Genomic DNA, 16,407 nt, shown 5'->3' with positions numbered 1-16,407 from the left:
CTAGAAGTATAGTTGCTTTGTATTTGCAAATGCAGAAAGGCTATTTTATGAATGGGATTAAAAGAGGGATTTAGCATGTAGTTATTTCATTGGTTACTAATTCCCTCTATATGTTTAAAATATCAGACACATTTTCAATATCTCATGTGAAGTAGACACTGTTAGTTCTATTATATAGTTTATAGTTCACACTGTTGCCCCTTGTGTTGGCATAACAGTGTTTGGCACACTTCTTCTCTATTGGTGTGATACCAAAGGAGGCAGAGAGCTTAACAGAAAAATAAGGGAAAGAGACAGTCAACAGAATCTTTTTTAAAACAACTGTCATTGAAAATGGTAGAGTAATAACCCTGAGCTCACCTTAGCTCATGGACATAGCAAAATTACAACTATTTACCGAACAACCATTGATGTAAAAGACTGGAACCTGCCAAGAAAGGTCTTCTAGAACTAAGGATATAAAAAAGGGACCACAGCAAGGCAGGTAGTAGGGGCAGAGTCACAGTATAGTCAGTTCCCTGGCTTGGGCAACTCATGAATGGGAGAATAATTACAGTTGCAGAGATTCTCCCCAACGAATAAGGGGTCTGAGCCCCACATCAGTCTGCCCAGCCTGGAGGTTCTGCAACAAGAAGATGAGTCCCCAGAACAGTTGACTTTGAAGGCCAGTGGGGCTTGCTTTTAGGAGTTCCAGAGGGCTCTGCGAAATAGAGGCTTCACTCTCCAAGGGCACACACAACATCTCACATGCTTCAGGTCCCAGCATAGAGGCAGTAATTTAAAGGATTTGGGGTCAAACCTACCTGCTAATCTTGAAGAGTCTCCCTAGGGACATAGACACTGACAGTAGCCATTCTTGAGAGTTCATTCTACCACTGGTGCTGCAGCACCATCTTGGAATCCACCCCACCAACAACAACCAACCTGTAGGCACCAGTACTGGGAAGCCTCAGGCCAAGCAACTAACTGGGCAGTGACACAGCCCAACCCATCAGAAGAGAGACTGCTTTAAGACTTTCTGAGCCAAAAGCCACCCCTGGACACATACCTGCACACCAGAGGGTCTAGGACCTGGCACCACACACCAATGTGCAGGCAGTAGACCCAGGACCCCTAGGGCCCTGCAGCCAGAGATCCAGATCCACCCACCAGTGGGCAGGCACCAGCCCCAGAATCACTGACTCCACCCACCAATAAGCTTGCTCTAGCTTCGAACCAGACCCACCCACCAGCAGTCCATTGCCATCTCTGGAAGCCCTCAGCCCTGCAGCCAGACCCCAGAACCTATCACTGCCTGCCTTTGGGCTGGCACTGTCCCGTGGATCTGGCTTCATCCATTGGTGGGCTGGCCCCAGCCTCAGGATCTTCTAGACCTGACTCCATCCACCAGTGATACAGAACTAACCCCAGGGCTCCCCAGGGTTCTACAGCCAGCCACCTTGTGACCCAACCCTGCCAACCAGTGGAGGCCGGTAGCCTCCACACAGGAAGGTCCTGGCAAACAACCAGACTGGGGGCCAACCAAGCCAACCAGGCCACCCATAGCCATCAGCTTACCACAATAGAAGGACCTGCACAACACATATAGGGGCACTCCTAGAGGATATAGCTCTGATGACGAGAGCAGTGTACTGCTGGGATTCATAGGAAGTCTCTTGCAAAAGGCCTCTTCTCCAAGGTTGGGAAATGGAACCAACCTCCCATACATAGAAATATAAACATTAAGTTAGACAAAATGAATTGACAGAGGAAAATGGTCCAAATGAAGGAATAAGATACAACCCAGAAGAAGAGCTAAGTGAAGTAGAGATAGACAACTACCCAACAACGAATTCAGGGTGATGATCCCAAAAAACTTGGGAGAAGAATGGATGGACAGAGTGAGAAATTAGGAGTTTTTAACAAAGAGTTGGAAAATATAAAGAACCACTAAACAAGATGAAGAATACAATAACTGAAATGAAAAATACACTAGGGGGAATCAGCAGTAGACTAAATGGTACAGAGGAACAGATCAGTGGGCTGGAGGACAGAGTAGTGGAAATCACTGATGCTTAGCAGAAAAAAAGAATGGAAAGAAATGAAGACTGTTAAAGAGACTTCTGGGACAACATCAAGCATATTAACATTCACATTAGAGGGGTCCCAGAAGAAGAAGAGAGAAAAAAGGTGACAGAGAACATATTTAAACATAATAGCAGAAAATGTCCCTAACTAGGGAGATGAAAAAATCCCAGTCCAGAAAGAACAGAGAGTCCCAATCCAGAGGAACACACCAACACACTTTGTAATTAAAAATGCAAAAATTAAAGCTAAAGAGAGAATATTAAAAGCAGCAAGGGAAAAGCAACAAGTTACGTACAAGGGAACATCCATAAGGCTATCAGCTGACTTTGTAGCAGAAACTTTGCAGGCAGAAGGCAGTGGCAAGATATATTTAAACTGATGAAAAGGAAAAACCTAGAACCAAGAATACTCTATCCAGCAAAGCTCTCATTCACATTTCAGACATCAAAAGCTTTACAGGCAAGCAAAAGCTGAAAGAGTTCAACACCACCAAGCCAGCTTTACCAGAAATGTTAAAGGGACATCTCTAAGCAAAAAAGAAAAGGCCACAACTATAAACATGAAAATTATGAAAGGAAAAGCTCATCAGTAAAAGCAAATATATAGTAGAAGTAGAAAATCAACCATATGCAAAGTTCATAGGAAGGATTAAAAAAAATGGTAAAGTCATCTATAACCACAATAAGAAGTTAACAGATACACAAAATAATTAGATGTAAAATATGTCAAAAATAGTAATCATGAGGGGGGAGGAGAGTACAAATGAAGCATAGTTAAAATGTGTTTGAAATTAAGAGATCGAACTTTAGATAGATAGATAGATAGCTGTATATAAACTTCATGGTAACCACAACCAAAAATTCTGTAATAGATACACAAAGAAGAGAAAGTAATCCAAACATAACACTAAAGATAGTCATCAAATCACAAAAGAACAAAAGAAGAAGGGAACAAAAAGACCTAGAAAAACAACCCAAAACCTATTAACAAAACTACTATTAACTATTCTTTTGGCAATAAGAACACACATATCAATAATTACATTTAAATGAGCTAAATGCTCCAATCAAAAGACATGGAGTTGCTGAATGGATACAAAAGCAAGACCTTTGTATATGCTACCTAAAAGAGACTCACTTCTGATCTAAAGACACAGACTGAAAGTGAAGAGATTGAAAAAGTCATTCCAGGCAAATGGAAATCAAAAGAAAGCCCAGGTAGCAATAATTATATCAGACAAAATAGACTTTAAGACAAAAGAAGGACGTTACATAATGATCAAAGGATCAATCCAAGAAAAAGATGTAACAATTGGAAATATATATGCACCCAACATAGGAGATCCTTAATAAATAAAGCAAATATTAACAGACATAAAGGGAGAAACAGACAGTTACACAATAATAGTAAAGGACTTTAAAAGCCCACTCAAGTCAACAGACAGATCATCCAAAAAGAAAATCCATAAGGAGACACTGGCCTTAAATGACACATTAGACCATATGGACTTAATAGATAGATATAGAACATTCCATCCAACAGCAGCAGAACACACATTCAAGTCCACATGGGACATTTTCTAGGAATATTAGGCCACAAAAGAAGCCTTGGTAAATTTAAGAAAACTGAAATCATATCAAGTATCTTTTCCCACCACAACACTATGAGGCTAGAAATCAACTAAAAGAAAATACTGCAAAAATCACAAACACACAGAAGCTAAGCAACATGCTACTAAACAACCAATGGATCATGAAGAAATCAAAGAGGAAATCAAAAAATACCTAGAGACAAATGAACAGAAAATGATCCAAAAATCTATGAGATGCAGCAAAAGCAGTTCTAAAATAAAAATTTATACTGATACTAACAAGCCTCAGGAAACATGAAAAGTCTCAAATGAACAACTTAACTTACACCTAAAGGAACTAGGAAAAAGATGAACAAACAAAACACAAAGTTAGCAGAAGGAAAGAAATCATAAAGACCAGAGAAGAAATAAATGAAATAGAGACTTAAAAATGGAAAATATCAATGAAACTATAACCTGTTTCTTTGAAAAGATAAACAAAATTGACAAACCTTTAGCCAGATTCATCAAGAGTAATATGCAGGGCCCAAATCAGTAAAATCAGAAATGAAAAAGATGTTACAACCGACACCACAGAAGTGCAACTGATCATGAGACATTAGTTGGAAAAACCGTATGACAACCAGGACTGAACCAGGAATAAAAAGAAAATATGAACAGACCAATTATCAGTAATGAAATTGAACCAGTAATTTAAAAAAATAACCAAAAAACGTAAGTCCAAGAACAAGCTTCATAGGGGAATTCTACCAAACATTTAGAGAAGAATTAATACCTATACTTCTCAAAGTATTGCACAAAGTTGCAGCGAAAGGAATGTTTCCAAAGTCATTCTATAAGGCCAGCATCACATGATATCAAAATGAGACAGAGATATCACAGAACAGAAAATTACATGGGTGAAAGTAGATGCAGAAGCCCTCAACAAAATATTAGCAAACTGACTCCAACAATACATTAAAATGATCATACACTATGATTAAGTGGAATTTATCCCAGAGATACAAGGATGTTTCAGTGTCTGCAAATCAGTGTGATACATCACATTAACAAAGAATAAAAACTATATGATTATCTCAATAGATACAGAAAAAGATTTTGACAAAATTCAACATCCATTTATGATAAAAACTCTCCAGAAAGTGGGTATACAAGGAACATGCCTCAACATAATAAAGGCCGTATATGATAACCCCATAGCTAACATACTCAACAGTGAAAAGATGAAAGCATTCCCTCTAAGATATGAAACAAGGATGCCCACTATTGCCACTTTTATTCAACATATTATTAGAAGTCTTAGCCACCACAGTCAAACAAGAAAAGAAATAAAAGGAATCCAAATTAAAAAGGGAAAGTAAAATTGTCACTTTGTAGACAACATGATACTAAACAAAGAGAATCCTAAAAACAGCTACCAAAAAATACTAGAGCTCAAGGATAAATTCAGTAATTTTCAGGTACAAAATTAATATAGAGAAATACATTGCAATTCTATATACTAACAACAAACTCAGAAAGAAATTAAGGAAACAGTCTCATTTACAGTTGCATCAAAAAGAATAAAATACTTAGGAATAAACTTATGTAAGGAGTTAAAAGACTTGAAATCAGAAAATTATAAGACACTGATGAAAGAAATTGAAGATGACACAAACAGATGGAAAGATATACCATGTTCATGGATTGGAAGAATTAATATTTGTTAAAATGACTGTATTGGGGCTTCCCTGGTGGCACAGTGGTTGAGAGTCCGCCTGCTGATGCAGGGGACACGGGTTCATGCCCCGGTCTGGGAAGATCCCACATGCCACGGAGCGGCTGGGCCCGTGAGCCATGGCCGCTGAGCCTGCGCGTCCGGAGCCTGTGCTCCGCAACGGGAGAGGCCACAACAGTGAGAGGCCCGCGTACCGCCAAAAAAAAAAAAAAAATGACTGTATTACCTAAGGCAGTCTACAGATTCAGTGCAATCCCTATCAAAGTACCAAAGGCATTCTTAGAATTGGGAGAAATAATTTCAAAGTAGTATAGAAACAAAAAAGACCCTGAATAGGCAAAACAATCTTGAGAAAGAAGAACAGAGATGGTGGTAGCATGCTCCCTAACTTCATACTATACTACAAGGCTACAGTAATCAAAACTGTATGATACTGGTACAAAATTAGACACATAGATCAAAGGAACAGAATAGAGAGCCCAGAAATAACCCCACACACTTATGGCCAATTAATCTATGACAAAGGAGACAAGAATATACAATACAATGGAGAAAAGAGAAGTATATTCAGTAAGTGGTGCTGGGAAAACCAGACAGCTACATGTAAAAGAATGAAATTAGAATATTCTCTAACACCGTATACAAAACTAAACGCAAAGTGGATTAAAGATCTAAATGTAAGACTGGAAATCATAAAACTTTGGAAGAAAACTTAGGCAGAACACACTTTGACATAAATGGTGGCAATATTCTTTTGGATATGTCTGTTAAAGAAAACAAAAGCAAAAATAAATGGGAACTACTGATGGGAGCAAATATTTACAAATGATATAACTGTTAAGGGGTTAATATTCAAAATATATATACAGCTCATACAACTCAATATCAAAAACATGAACACCCAATTAAAAAGTGGGCAAAAGACCTGAATAGACATTTTTCCAAAGAAGACATGCAGTTGAACAACAGATGTGTGAAAAGATGCTCAACATCACTACTTAATATACTGATATGCTAGTCAAATCACAATATCACCTCACACCTGTCAGAATGGTTATCATCAAGAAGACCACAAATAACAAATGTTGGCAAGAGTGTGGAGAAAAGGGAACCCTTCTACACTGTTGGTCAGAATGTAAATTGGTGTGGCCACTGTGGAAAACAGTATGGAGGTTTCTCAAAAAACTAAAAATAGAGCTACCATATGACCCAGCAGTTCCACTTTGGGGTATATGTCCAAAACAAACAAACACAGTAATTCAAAAAGATACATGCACCCGAATGTTCATAGCAGCATTATTTACAATTGCCAACATATAGAAACACCCTAAGCATCCACTAGCACTAACAGATGAATGGATAGAGAAGATGTACATATGCACACACACAATGAAATACTACTGACCATAAAAAACTTTGCCTTTTGCAGCAACATAGATAGAGGGCATTATGCTAAGTGAAGTAAGTCAGACAAAGACAAATACTGTATGATATCACTTACATATGGAATCTAAAAAATACAACAAACTAGTGAATATAATAAAAAAGCAGATTCACAGATATAGAGAACAAACTAGTGGTTACCAGTGGAGAGAAAATGGTGGAGGAGCAAGATAAGGGTAGGGGATTAAGAAGTACAAACTACTATATTTAAAATAAATAAGCTATAAGAATGTATTGTAGTACACAGGGAATATAGCCAATATTGTATAATAACTATAAATGGAGTTAACTTTTTAAACATGTGAGTCACTATGTTGTACACCTGAAACTTGTATAATATTGTAAATCAAATATGCCTCAATAAAAAATTTTAAAAAAACTGTCATCCAAAGGTGATTGCATGCATGCCCAAGGCTGTGCCCACAGAGGAGCAACATTAGAAGCTGCACACTGCAGGGAACGAGACTTCAGTAGGACAGAAGATAGTTTAGCCCAGTCACTAAATAATTAATCAGGCAAACAACGACAAGCCTTCAAAGGGGATGGGAGCTCAGTATCCAGATTTCCTACAATATATTAGATACACTGCCGCCCCTCAAAATATGAGATATGCAAAAAAACAGTAAAGTATGAACTAAGGAAAAAAAGCAGACCACAGTGCGGTTCCGGATGTAAGATACTATAAAACAGTTATATATATTTTTGAAGAATTAAAGAAACCCATGCTTAAAACAGAAGGGAATATTGATGACAATGTCTAATCAAATAGAGAATATTAACAAAGAGATAGAAATTATTTTTGTTAAAAAAACACAGTGATAACTGTGGAGTTGAGAGTACAATAACTGTAAGGAAAAATTTACTAGAGGGGTTCAGGAGTAGATTTGATTGTCAAAAGAAAGAATGTCCACACTTAATGACTACAGAAGAAGTAGAGCTGAGAGAAAAGGGGGCAGAAAAAATATTTGAAGTAATTATGGCTGACAGTTTGGAAGCACATTTGATGAATATAAATCTGGATATCCAAGCCAAATGAAGTCTAAGAGTAAGCACAAAGAAATCTACAACCAGATACATCAAGTAAAAGTAATGGAAGACAAAGACAGAAACTCTCGAATGTCACAAAGGGAAAGCAACACATCATTAAAAAAGAGAACCCTGGTAAGATTAACAGCTTACTTAGCATCAGGAACTATGAAGCCCAGGGGCTTCCCTGGTGGTTCAGTGGTTAAGACTCTGCACTTCCATGCTTCCACTGCAAGGAGGCATGGGTTCAATCTCTGGTCAGGGAAGTTCTGCATGCTGTGAGGTGTGGCCAAAAAAAGAATGAAACTATGTAGCCCAGAAGGCAGTGGGATGCCATATTAAAATGCTGAAGGAAGAAATTGTCACCATGAACTTTTTCTTTCAAAAGTGAAGGTGAGATAAACAGATTCCCAAATAAATGAACACTGAGAGAACTGTTTGTTAGCAGACCTGCCTTTTGAGAAATACTAATGAGAGTTCTTCAGGCTGAAAGCAGTGGACCTTAGGCAGTGATTTTAATCCATTCCAAAAAAGAGCATGTGTTAAAATAATTCTGTAATTCCAAAATCTGAATATACCAGTCACTAGTACAGAGATTGAAACAGTAATTAAAAACCTCCCAAAAAACAAAAGTCCAGGAACAGACTGCTTCACAAGTGAATTCTACCAAACATTCAAAGATTTAATACCCAATCCTTCTAAAACTATTTGAAAAAATTGAAGAGGAGGTAACACTTCCAAACTCATTTTATGAGGTCAACATCACCTTGATACCAAAACCAGAAAAATACAACACACACACAGACACAGACATACACACAAAGGACATTATAGGCCAATATCTCTGATGAAGATGGATGCAAAAATCCTCAACAAAATATTGGCAAGCCAAATTCAACAATACATCAAAGGGTCATACAAGTGTGATTTATTCCAGGGATGCAAGGATGGTTCAACACCCACAAATCAATCAGTGTGATACACCACATTAACAAAATAAAGAATAAAAACCACATGATCATCTCAATAGATGCAGAAAGAACATTTGACAAAATTCAACATCCATTTATTATAAAACTTCTCAATTAAGTGAGTATAGAATGGCCATACCTCAACATAATATAGGATAAACCCACAGCTAATGTCATACTCAGTGGTGAAAAATTGAGAGCTATGCCTCTAAGGTCAAGAACAATTCAAAGATGCCACTCTCACCCCTCTTATTCAACATAGTGTTGGAAGTGCTGGCCAGAGCAATTAGGCAAGAAAAATAAAAGTCATCCAGATTGGAAAGGAAGAAGTAGAACTGTCTCTATTTGCACATGACATGGTTTTGTATATACAAAGCCCTAAAGACTCCACCAAAAAACTATTGGAAATAATAAACAAATACAGTAAAGGATACAAAATCAGTATACAAAAATCTGTTCCATTTCTATATGCTAACAGTGGGCTAGCAGAAAAACATATTAACAAAAACAATCCCATTTACAGTCTCAACAAAAGGCAGAAAAAGCCTAGGAATCAGTTTAACCAAGAAGGTGAAAAGACTTATACTGAAAACTATAAGACATTGTTAAATTGAAGAAGACACCAACAATGGAAAGATATTCCATCCTCATGAATTAGAAGAATTAACATTGTAATAACTGTCCATATTACTTAAAGCAATCCACAGATTCAGTGCAATCCCTATCAAAATCCCAAGGACATTTTTCACAGACACAGAGCAGAAAATTCTAAAATTTCTATGGAACCACAAAAGACTCCTCCAAAATAGCCAAAGCAATCCTGAGAAAAAATAACAAAGCTGGAAGTATCACACTCCCTGGTTTCAAACTATATTAGAAAGCCATAGTAATATAAAGCAGCCTGGTGTTGGCAGAAAAACAGATATAAAGATCAATGAGGCAGAACTGAGAGCCCAGAAATAAACCTATGCATATATAGACAATTAATTTAGGACAAAGGAATAAAGAACCTACAATGGAGAAATGATAGTCTCTTCAATAAATGATATTGTGAATACTGGACAGCCACATGGCAAAAAAAGTGAAACTAGACTACTATCTCACACCATACAGAAAAATTAACTCAAGATGAATTAAAGACTTGAATGTAAGACCTGAAACCATAATCTCTAGACGAAAACATGGGCAGTATGCTCTTTGACATCAGTCTTAGCACTATCTATGTGTCTCTTCAAGCAAGGGAAACAAAAGCAAAAATGAAAAAATGGGGTTGCATCAAACTGAAAAGCTTCTGCACAGCAAGGAAACTATAAATAAAATGAAAAGACAACCTAACAAATGGGAGATGTATTTGCAAATGATATATCTGACAAGGGATAAATATCCAAAATATATAAAGAACTCATACAATTCAAAAACAAAAAAGCTAACAATGCCATTAAAATGAGCAGAGGAGCTGAACAGAAATTTTTCCAAGAAGACATGCAGATGGCCAACAGGCACAAGAAAAGATGTTCACTATTACTATTAAGGAAACGCAAATCAAAACTATGAAGAGATGCTACCTAACATTTGTCAGAATAGCCATTATCAAAAAGACAAAAAGTGTTGGAGAGGATGTGGAGAAAAGGGAACCTTAATACACTGTTGGTGAGAATGTAAAAAAGATGTGGTATGTGTATATACAATGGAATACTACTCTCCATAAAAGATGAAATCTTGGGTATGCAACAACATGGAGGAACCCGTAATACCCTTGATGGTGTTACGCTAAGTGAAATAAGTCAGACAGAGAAAGACAAATACGTACCACATGATTTCACTCATATGTGGAATTTTAAAAGTTAACCATGTATTACTTTAATAATCATAAGAAACAATAAGGTGTTTCACTTGGGAAACAGAAAACAAACCTGAAACAAAAATAGTGCTCTGAAGTTCTAGACCCCCAAGTAATTAGAGCAGCCCTAATGGCCAAGGTATAAACTGTTTTTACACAGTAACCTAAACTATAGTCTGAAGAGCAAGACTCTTGGGTTGTATTCTCTTTTGTTCCATCATGCTTTCTCCTTCCCTTTTGCAGCTTTCCATAAGCAATGATATTTTTTCAGTTTTTTCTCCTTCTTTGTGAAACAAAATATATGTTCCCAATGTACTTTATGGCTACTGCATGAACAAGTTCATGTAAAAAATAGAAGTAAATAGATTAAAGTTTATAAAAGGAATTCTGTACTTCAAAAGACAATATGAATGCATATTTTGTGTCCTTTCTTCTCTTAATTGATTTAAAATGTGATTGTATAGAACAATATGTATATCATTGTATTGTCGGGCCTATAAAAATATGGAAAAGTGATATATTCTGTAGTACCTGTGCAAAGGAGATGTATGAGAATGGTGATATATTTGAGTAAAAAATGATAGCAGATGTTAACTTGAATCCACAGGAACAAATGAAGAGAACCAGAAATTGTAAACAAGAAGGTTAATATAACAAACACTGTAAATATATACTTGCTCTTCTTTCTTCTGTCAGCTTTTTTCAAGGGCACAGAGTTATATAAAGAAATAATTATTACAAACTCTTTTATATTTAAAGGTATAATACGTATAACAATAGCACAAAAATGGGGAAGAGATAACAGAGCTATATAGGAGTAATATTTCTATATATAATTGGAATTTAATAATATAAATCTGAAGTAGACTCTAAAATTGATTGTGGTTATGGTTACACAACTCTGAATATAATTTTTAATGAAACCATTGATTTGGACACACTTTAAGTGGACGAATATTATGGTATGTTATATATTTTAAAAATAGCTTAGTGAACTACAAAAATTAAGAGATTTTAAAAGATTTAAAGCAATGGGAGGATACCGTGAAGGAGGGAAATTGTGACTCTTACTCGATTAAAGATTTCTCTAGTGCATACCTTTAATTCCTAGTGCTTAACCCAGTCATCCCTCAAATGCTGTTCTGATTACCTCCCTGCTTATCTGAGGATCCTCTGCTTTCTTGATTCAAATGATTCCATTCACCTTAGTTATATCTGTTGAAGAAAGACCAGAGTGGCTAAAATATATGTGCTAATATTTCCTAATTTTGTGTGGCTATAGATTTTATTACTTTCACAAAATGTTATTTATTGAAAACTTGCCTGCCTAATCTGATGCATCTTTGTTTATTTTGTTAATGATGCCCCAGGTGGTATCCTCTCTGTGAAGAATGCAGTATGGTACATTTGGGCTGCCAAAATCATAGTGTGACCTTTTACATTTATTCATGGGCTCAGCCCTTTTTTCAAAGCAGTCTTCTACTAGACAATGTCAGGATCATGACAGGTTTCCAACTCCATTTACATGCTCTACTAGAACCAACTTCATTCACTAAACTTTTTTGGGGGGATTCTTGTTCTTTTATTTATTTATTTATTTTTAACATCTTTATTGGAGTATAATTGCTTTACAATGGTGTGTTAGTTTCTGCTTTACAACAAAATGAATCAGTTATATATACACATGTGTTCCCATATCTCTTCCCTCTTGCGTCTCTCTCCCTCCCACCCTCCCTATCCCACCCCTCCAGGCAGTCACAAAGCACCGATCTGTTCTCCCTGTGCTATGCGGCTGCTTCCCACTAGCTATCTACCTTACGTTTGGTAGTGCATTCACTAAACTTTTAACCCAGGGAAACAGGCATTCAAACAGAGCCCTGTTAAAACCACTAACATCAAAAGGCAACTGTGTGCATGCCCAAGGATGTACCCTTTAGGTCCCCAGTCCTAGTTATCCCTTTCTCAGTGTGAATACCTTTATAATAACTTTCATGTATTTTTCATGTCATCGAACATAGTTAATCATTGTTAATTATAGCAAAAATTTAGATCACATAAAAGCTCAAATGGAAATGGATCCAATCAGAGTCCTGCTTGTGGTACAAATTTCACCATTTCCTCCTTGCAAGACATAAAGTGTACATGCTCGAGGAATCTCAGAGACACTTTTTCTCAATTCAGTGAATATCGCGTTACTCTTTAAATCAGTGATACCTACATGGTTTACAGTTACATAGCCTAAAAGGGAATTAAAATGTCCAGTAAGTTAGAGAATTTCTGGCTCATGGTAAGTTACTGTGACTAAGAAGACTATGGTTTACATCTTGTCTTGTTGGGAAAAAAAAAAATGTTAAGTTCTGCCTCATTGGGTACATCCTTGCAGAATAAGTGTTCTTTTAATATAAATCTGGAAATTATATTGCCATCATAAATTCTCTGGGATGATTTCCACTTATGTAAGAGATAGCATTATATTGAAAAGCACTGGTTAAGGAATTAAGTACTGGTTAAGGAATTATAGAAAAGTACTGGTTAAAGAACCTCTAAACTTCAATATAATGTGACTTATGTAATTGCTTTATCTGTTCTAATTTAAGGCTTTGTGATTCTCCAAACCAGACATTTCAACAAAACTCATCTTCTGTAATAAATGCTAATTAAGTTAGTGCTACACACACACAGACACACACACACATGCAGACACACACACGTTTGTATGTAAATGGTTACCATGCAAAGTGTTTTGAAATTTGTTGTTTCTACAGGGACTAATGTAAAAGGCTTGACCGATAAAACTAGAAGAGGTGTAATAAAGGGACAATTCAAGATACAATCAATGGATCTCCCTGGTAAGGACAAGAATTTTACAAATCTAAGATTTCAGGTTTCCTTATCTTCTCTGGAGTTTAATTAAGAATCATGAATAACATCAGTATCTATGGTTTATTATTACATGGGCAAAAGTTTTCAAGAACTCCTTCCTTTAATTAGTTGAATTTTTGTATTGAATATCAATGTAAAACTAGCTACATATTGTTAGTCTTAGAGCTCATTTGTTTAAGAGCTAATCCATAAAAACCAGTCCTTTAATAAACTTAGAATATGCTTGGTACAAATAAATATGCCCAATTACATTCTATTCACTTTCTATTTTCAGCTTAGATAGACAGTTCTGAATTTGCAAATGTAGAAAGGTTAGTTAAGGAATGTGATAGATGAATATAACAGATGGTTATCAATTCCCTCTTTATTAGACCTGAAGTAACAGTGCTAGACACATTTCTCTATGGTGTTTTCTGTGATGTTGAAAGAAGACACCTAAATAGAGAAAAAAGGGAAATAGACATTCAAACAGAGCCCTGTTAAAACCCCAAACATCAAGAGGCAGCTAGCTGTGTGCAAGCCCAAGGATATGTCCTCTGCGAGCAATGTGCAAGGCTTCACACCTCAGGGGAAAGATACGTTAGTAAGATAACTCTGAGAAATCACTGTGCACAACAAGCAAGCAAGCACACTAAACAACAAGCCTCAGAAAGGGAAACAGAGATCAGAGTCCAAAGATGCTATGATATATTATCTTAAATGTCCAGTTATTAGTAAAAAAAAAATTAAGACATGTAAGGAAATAGTAAATTGTGACCCAAGCACAGGAAAAAGTAGGAAACAAAATATGCTTGCGAGAATCCTAGATGTTGGACTTAGCAGACAATGACTACCTAGTAGTTATTATAAATGTGCTCAAAGAATTAAAGGAAAACAGATACACAATAAGGGTCTTCACTGGTGGTCCAGTGGTTAAGACTTCGCCTTCCAGTGCAGGGGGTGCGGGTTCGATCCCTGGTTGGGGAGCTAAGATCCCACATGCCTTGCAGCCAAAAAACCAAAACATAAAACAGAAGCAATATTGTAACAAATTCAGTAAAGACTTTAAAAATGGTCCACATCAAAAAAAAAAAAAACTTTTACAAAAAGAAGATACCATGAAAATATTTTGTCAAATACACATTATCAACTAAAAATAAAAATTAATGTAAAAGAACCCAAAGCAAATTCTGCAGTTGAAATGTACAGTAATGAAATGAAAATATTGCCTAAGGGGTTCAAGAGATTGGATTAGTCTGAAGGAAGAAACAGCAAACTAAAGGTATGGGAATACTAGGAGAACAGAGAGAGAAAGGAGCAGTAAAAATATTTGAAAAGATGGCTGAAAATTGTGAAAACTATTCAATGAAATTATTAATCTACACATTCAACCTCAGTGAATTTAAATAGAATAAGCAGAAAAGAATCTGCAACCAGACCCATCATAGTAAAAATGTTGAGAGACAAGGACAAAGATAAAATCTTGAAAGCAACAAGAGAAAACCAACTGATGGTGTAAAACAGAATCCCAGTAACCTTCATTTAGCAACAGAAGCTATGGAGACCAGAGGCAGTGGAATGGAATATTGAAATGATGAAAGAAAAATCTGTCAACCAAGAAACTTATATCAGGCAAACCATCTTTCAAAAATGGTGAAATTCCCAAGTAAAAAATTCCAGAGAATCTACTGCTAGCAGACGCACTTTACAAGAAATGCTAAAGGAAGTTTTTCCCACTGAAAGTGAATGATCTCACACAGTAATTTGAATACACAAAAAAGAAACAAAAAATAACCAAAAAAACATGGCTTAGAATAATTCTAGTATTGCAAAAGACCATATAAATGCATATTTGTCTCTTTTCTTCTCTTAACTGATTTAAAAGGCAATTGTATAACACAATAGGTATAAAATGTATTGTTGGGCCTCTAACATATAGACATATATAATATATTTCACAAGAGCTGTGCAAAGAAGATGGTGTGAACAAGGATGAATTTGAGTAAGAAAATGACACCAGATGGTAACCTGAGTCCATAGGAACCAATGAAAAGAACCAAAGATTGTAAATAAGAATGCTGATATAACAAACAGTGTAAATATATACCAAACTTGCTCTAATTTTTTGTCTCTCATCGTCTTTAAAAGTTATAAAGGTTCATAAAGAAATTATAAGAACAATTTTAACAATGTCTTTAATTTTATATGTGTAACATGTAATTCAGTAGCACAAAAATGGAGATAAGAGAATAAAACTATGTGTCAGTCATGTTTCTGCATTTACCTGGAATTTAATTAGTATGAATCTGAGGTTGATTCTAAAATTGACTATGGTGATTGTTACACATTCTATGACTATATTAATAACCATTGATTACACATTTTAAATGGGCATATAGTATAGTATGTTAAATGTTTTTTTAAAAAATAGTTTAGTGAACTCCAAGCAGGATAGGATTTTTTTTAAATACTTAAAAGCAGTGGGAGGATGTTGTGAAGGAGCAAAATTGTGGCTCTTAATAGATTAGGTTTCTCCACCCCATATCATTTATTATGCTCCTAGTTTTTAATTCAGTCTGCCCTCAAGGGCTGTTCTTACTGCCTCCCTGCTCACCTAAGGCTCCTTTGCTTTCTCAGATCAAATGAATGAGTTCTTCTAATTATATCTGTTGGAGAAAGACCAGAGGGCTAAAGTTTGTCTGCTGATGTTCTCCAGTTATGTGTTGCTATAGCAGACATTACTTTCACAAATGCTGTAACTTAATTACTAAAAACTTGTTCTGCCCAATCCAACGTGTCTTTGATTTTAGTAGTGATGCCCCATGTGGTCTTCACCTTTGTTTAGATTGCAGTGGTGATAAATTTGTGCTGCCTCAGTGATAGAGAGTGT

General features: G+C 36.0%; 1 protein-coding gene across 18 annotated transcripts in view; it reads left to right on the top strand.

Moving 5' to 3' along the window:
• CCDC7 (coiled-coil domain containing 7) overlaps positions 1–16,407 on the top strand; it is a 288,810-nt gene that overhangs the window by 225,138 nt on the left and 47,265 nt on the right. For 16 of the 18 annotated variants that reach the window (XM_082854543.1, XM_082854542.1, XM_082854544.1 and 13 more), the window contains one exon: positions 13,421–13,504. The exons of the other annotated variants lie outside the window; for them this stretch is intronic. In XM_082854543.1, coding sequence (XP_082710669.1) covers positions 13,421–13,504 — 84 coding nt within the window. The remainder of the gene's footprint in view (positions 1–13,420; positions 13,505–16,407) is intronic. 18 annotated transcript variants of the gene reach the window in all.

The sequence above is a fragment of the Leucopleurus acutus genome, assembly GCF_964270905.1.
Source record: "Leucopleurus acutus genome assembly, chromosome: 1".
NCBI lineage: Eukaryota > Metazoa > Chordata > Mammalia > Artiodactyla > Delphinidae > Leucopleurus > Leucopleurus acutus.
Note: the sequence above shows the minus strand (reverse complement) of the source record. Positions and strands in the feature narration are given on the sequence as shown.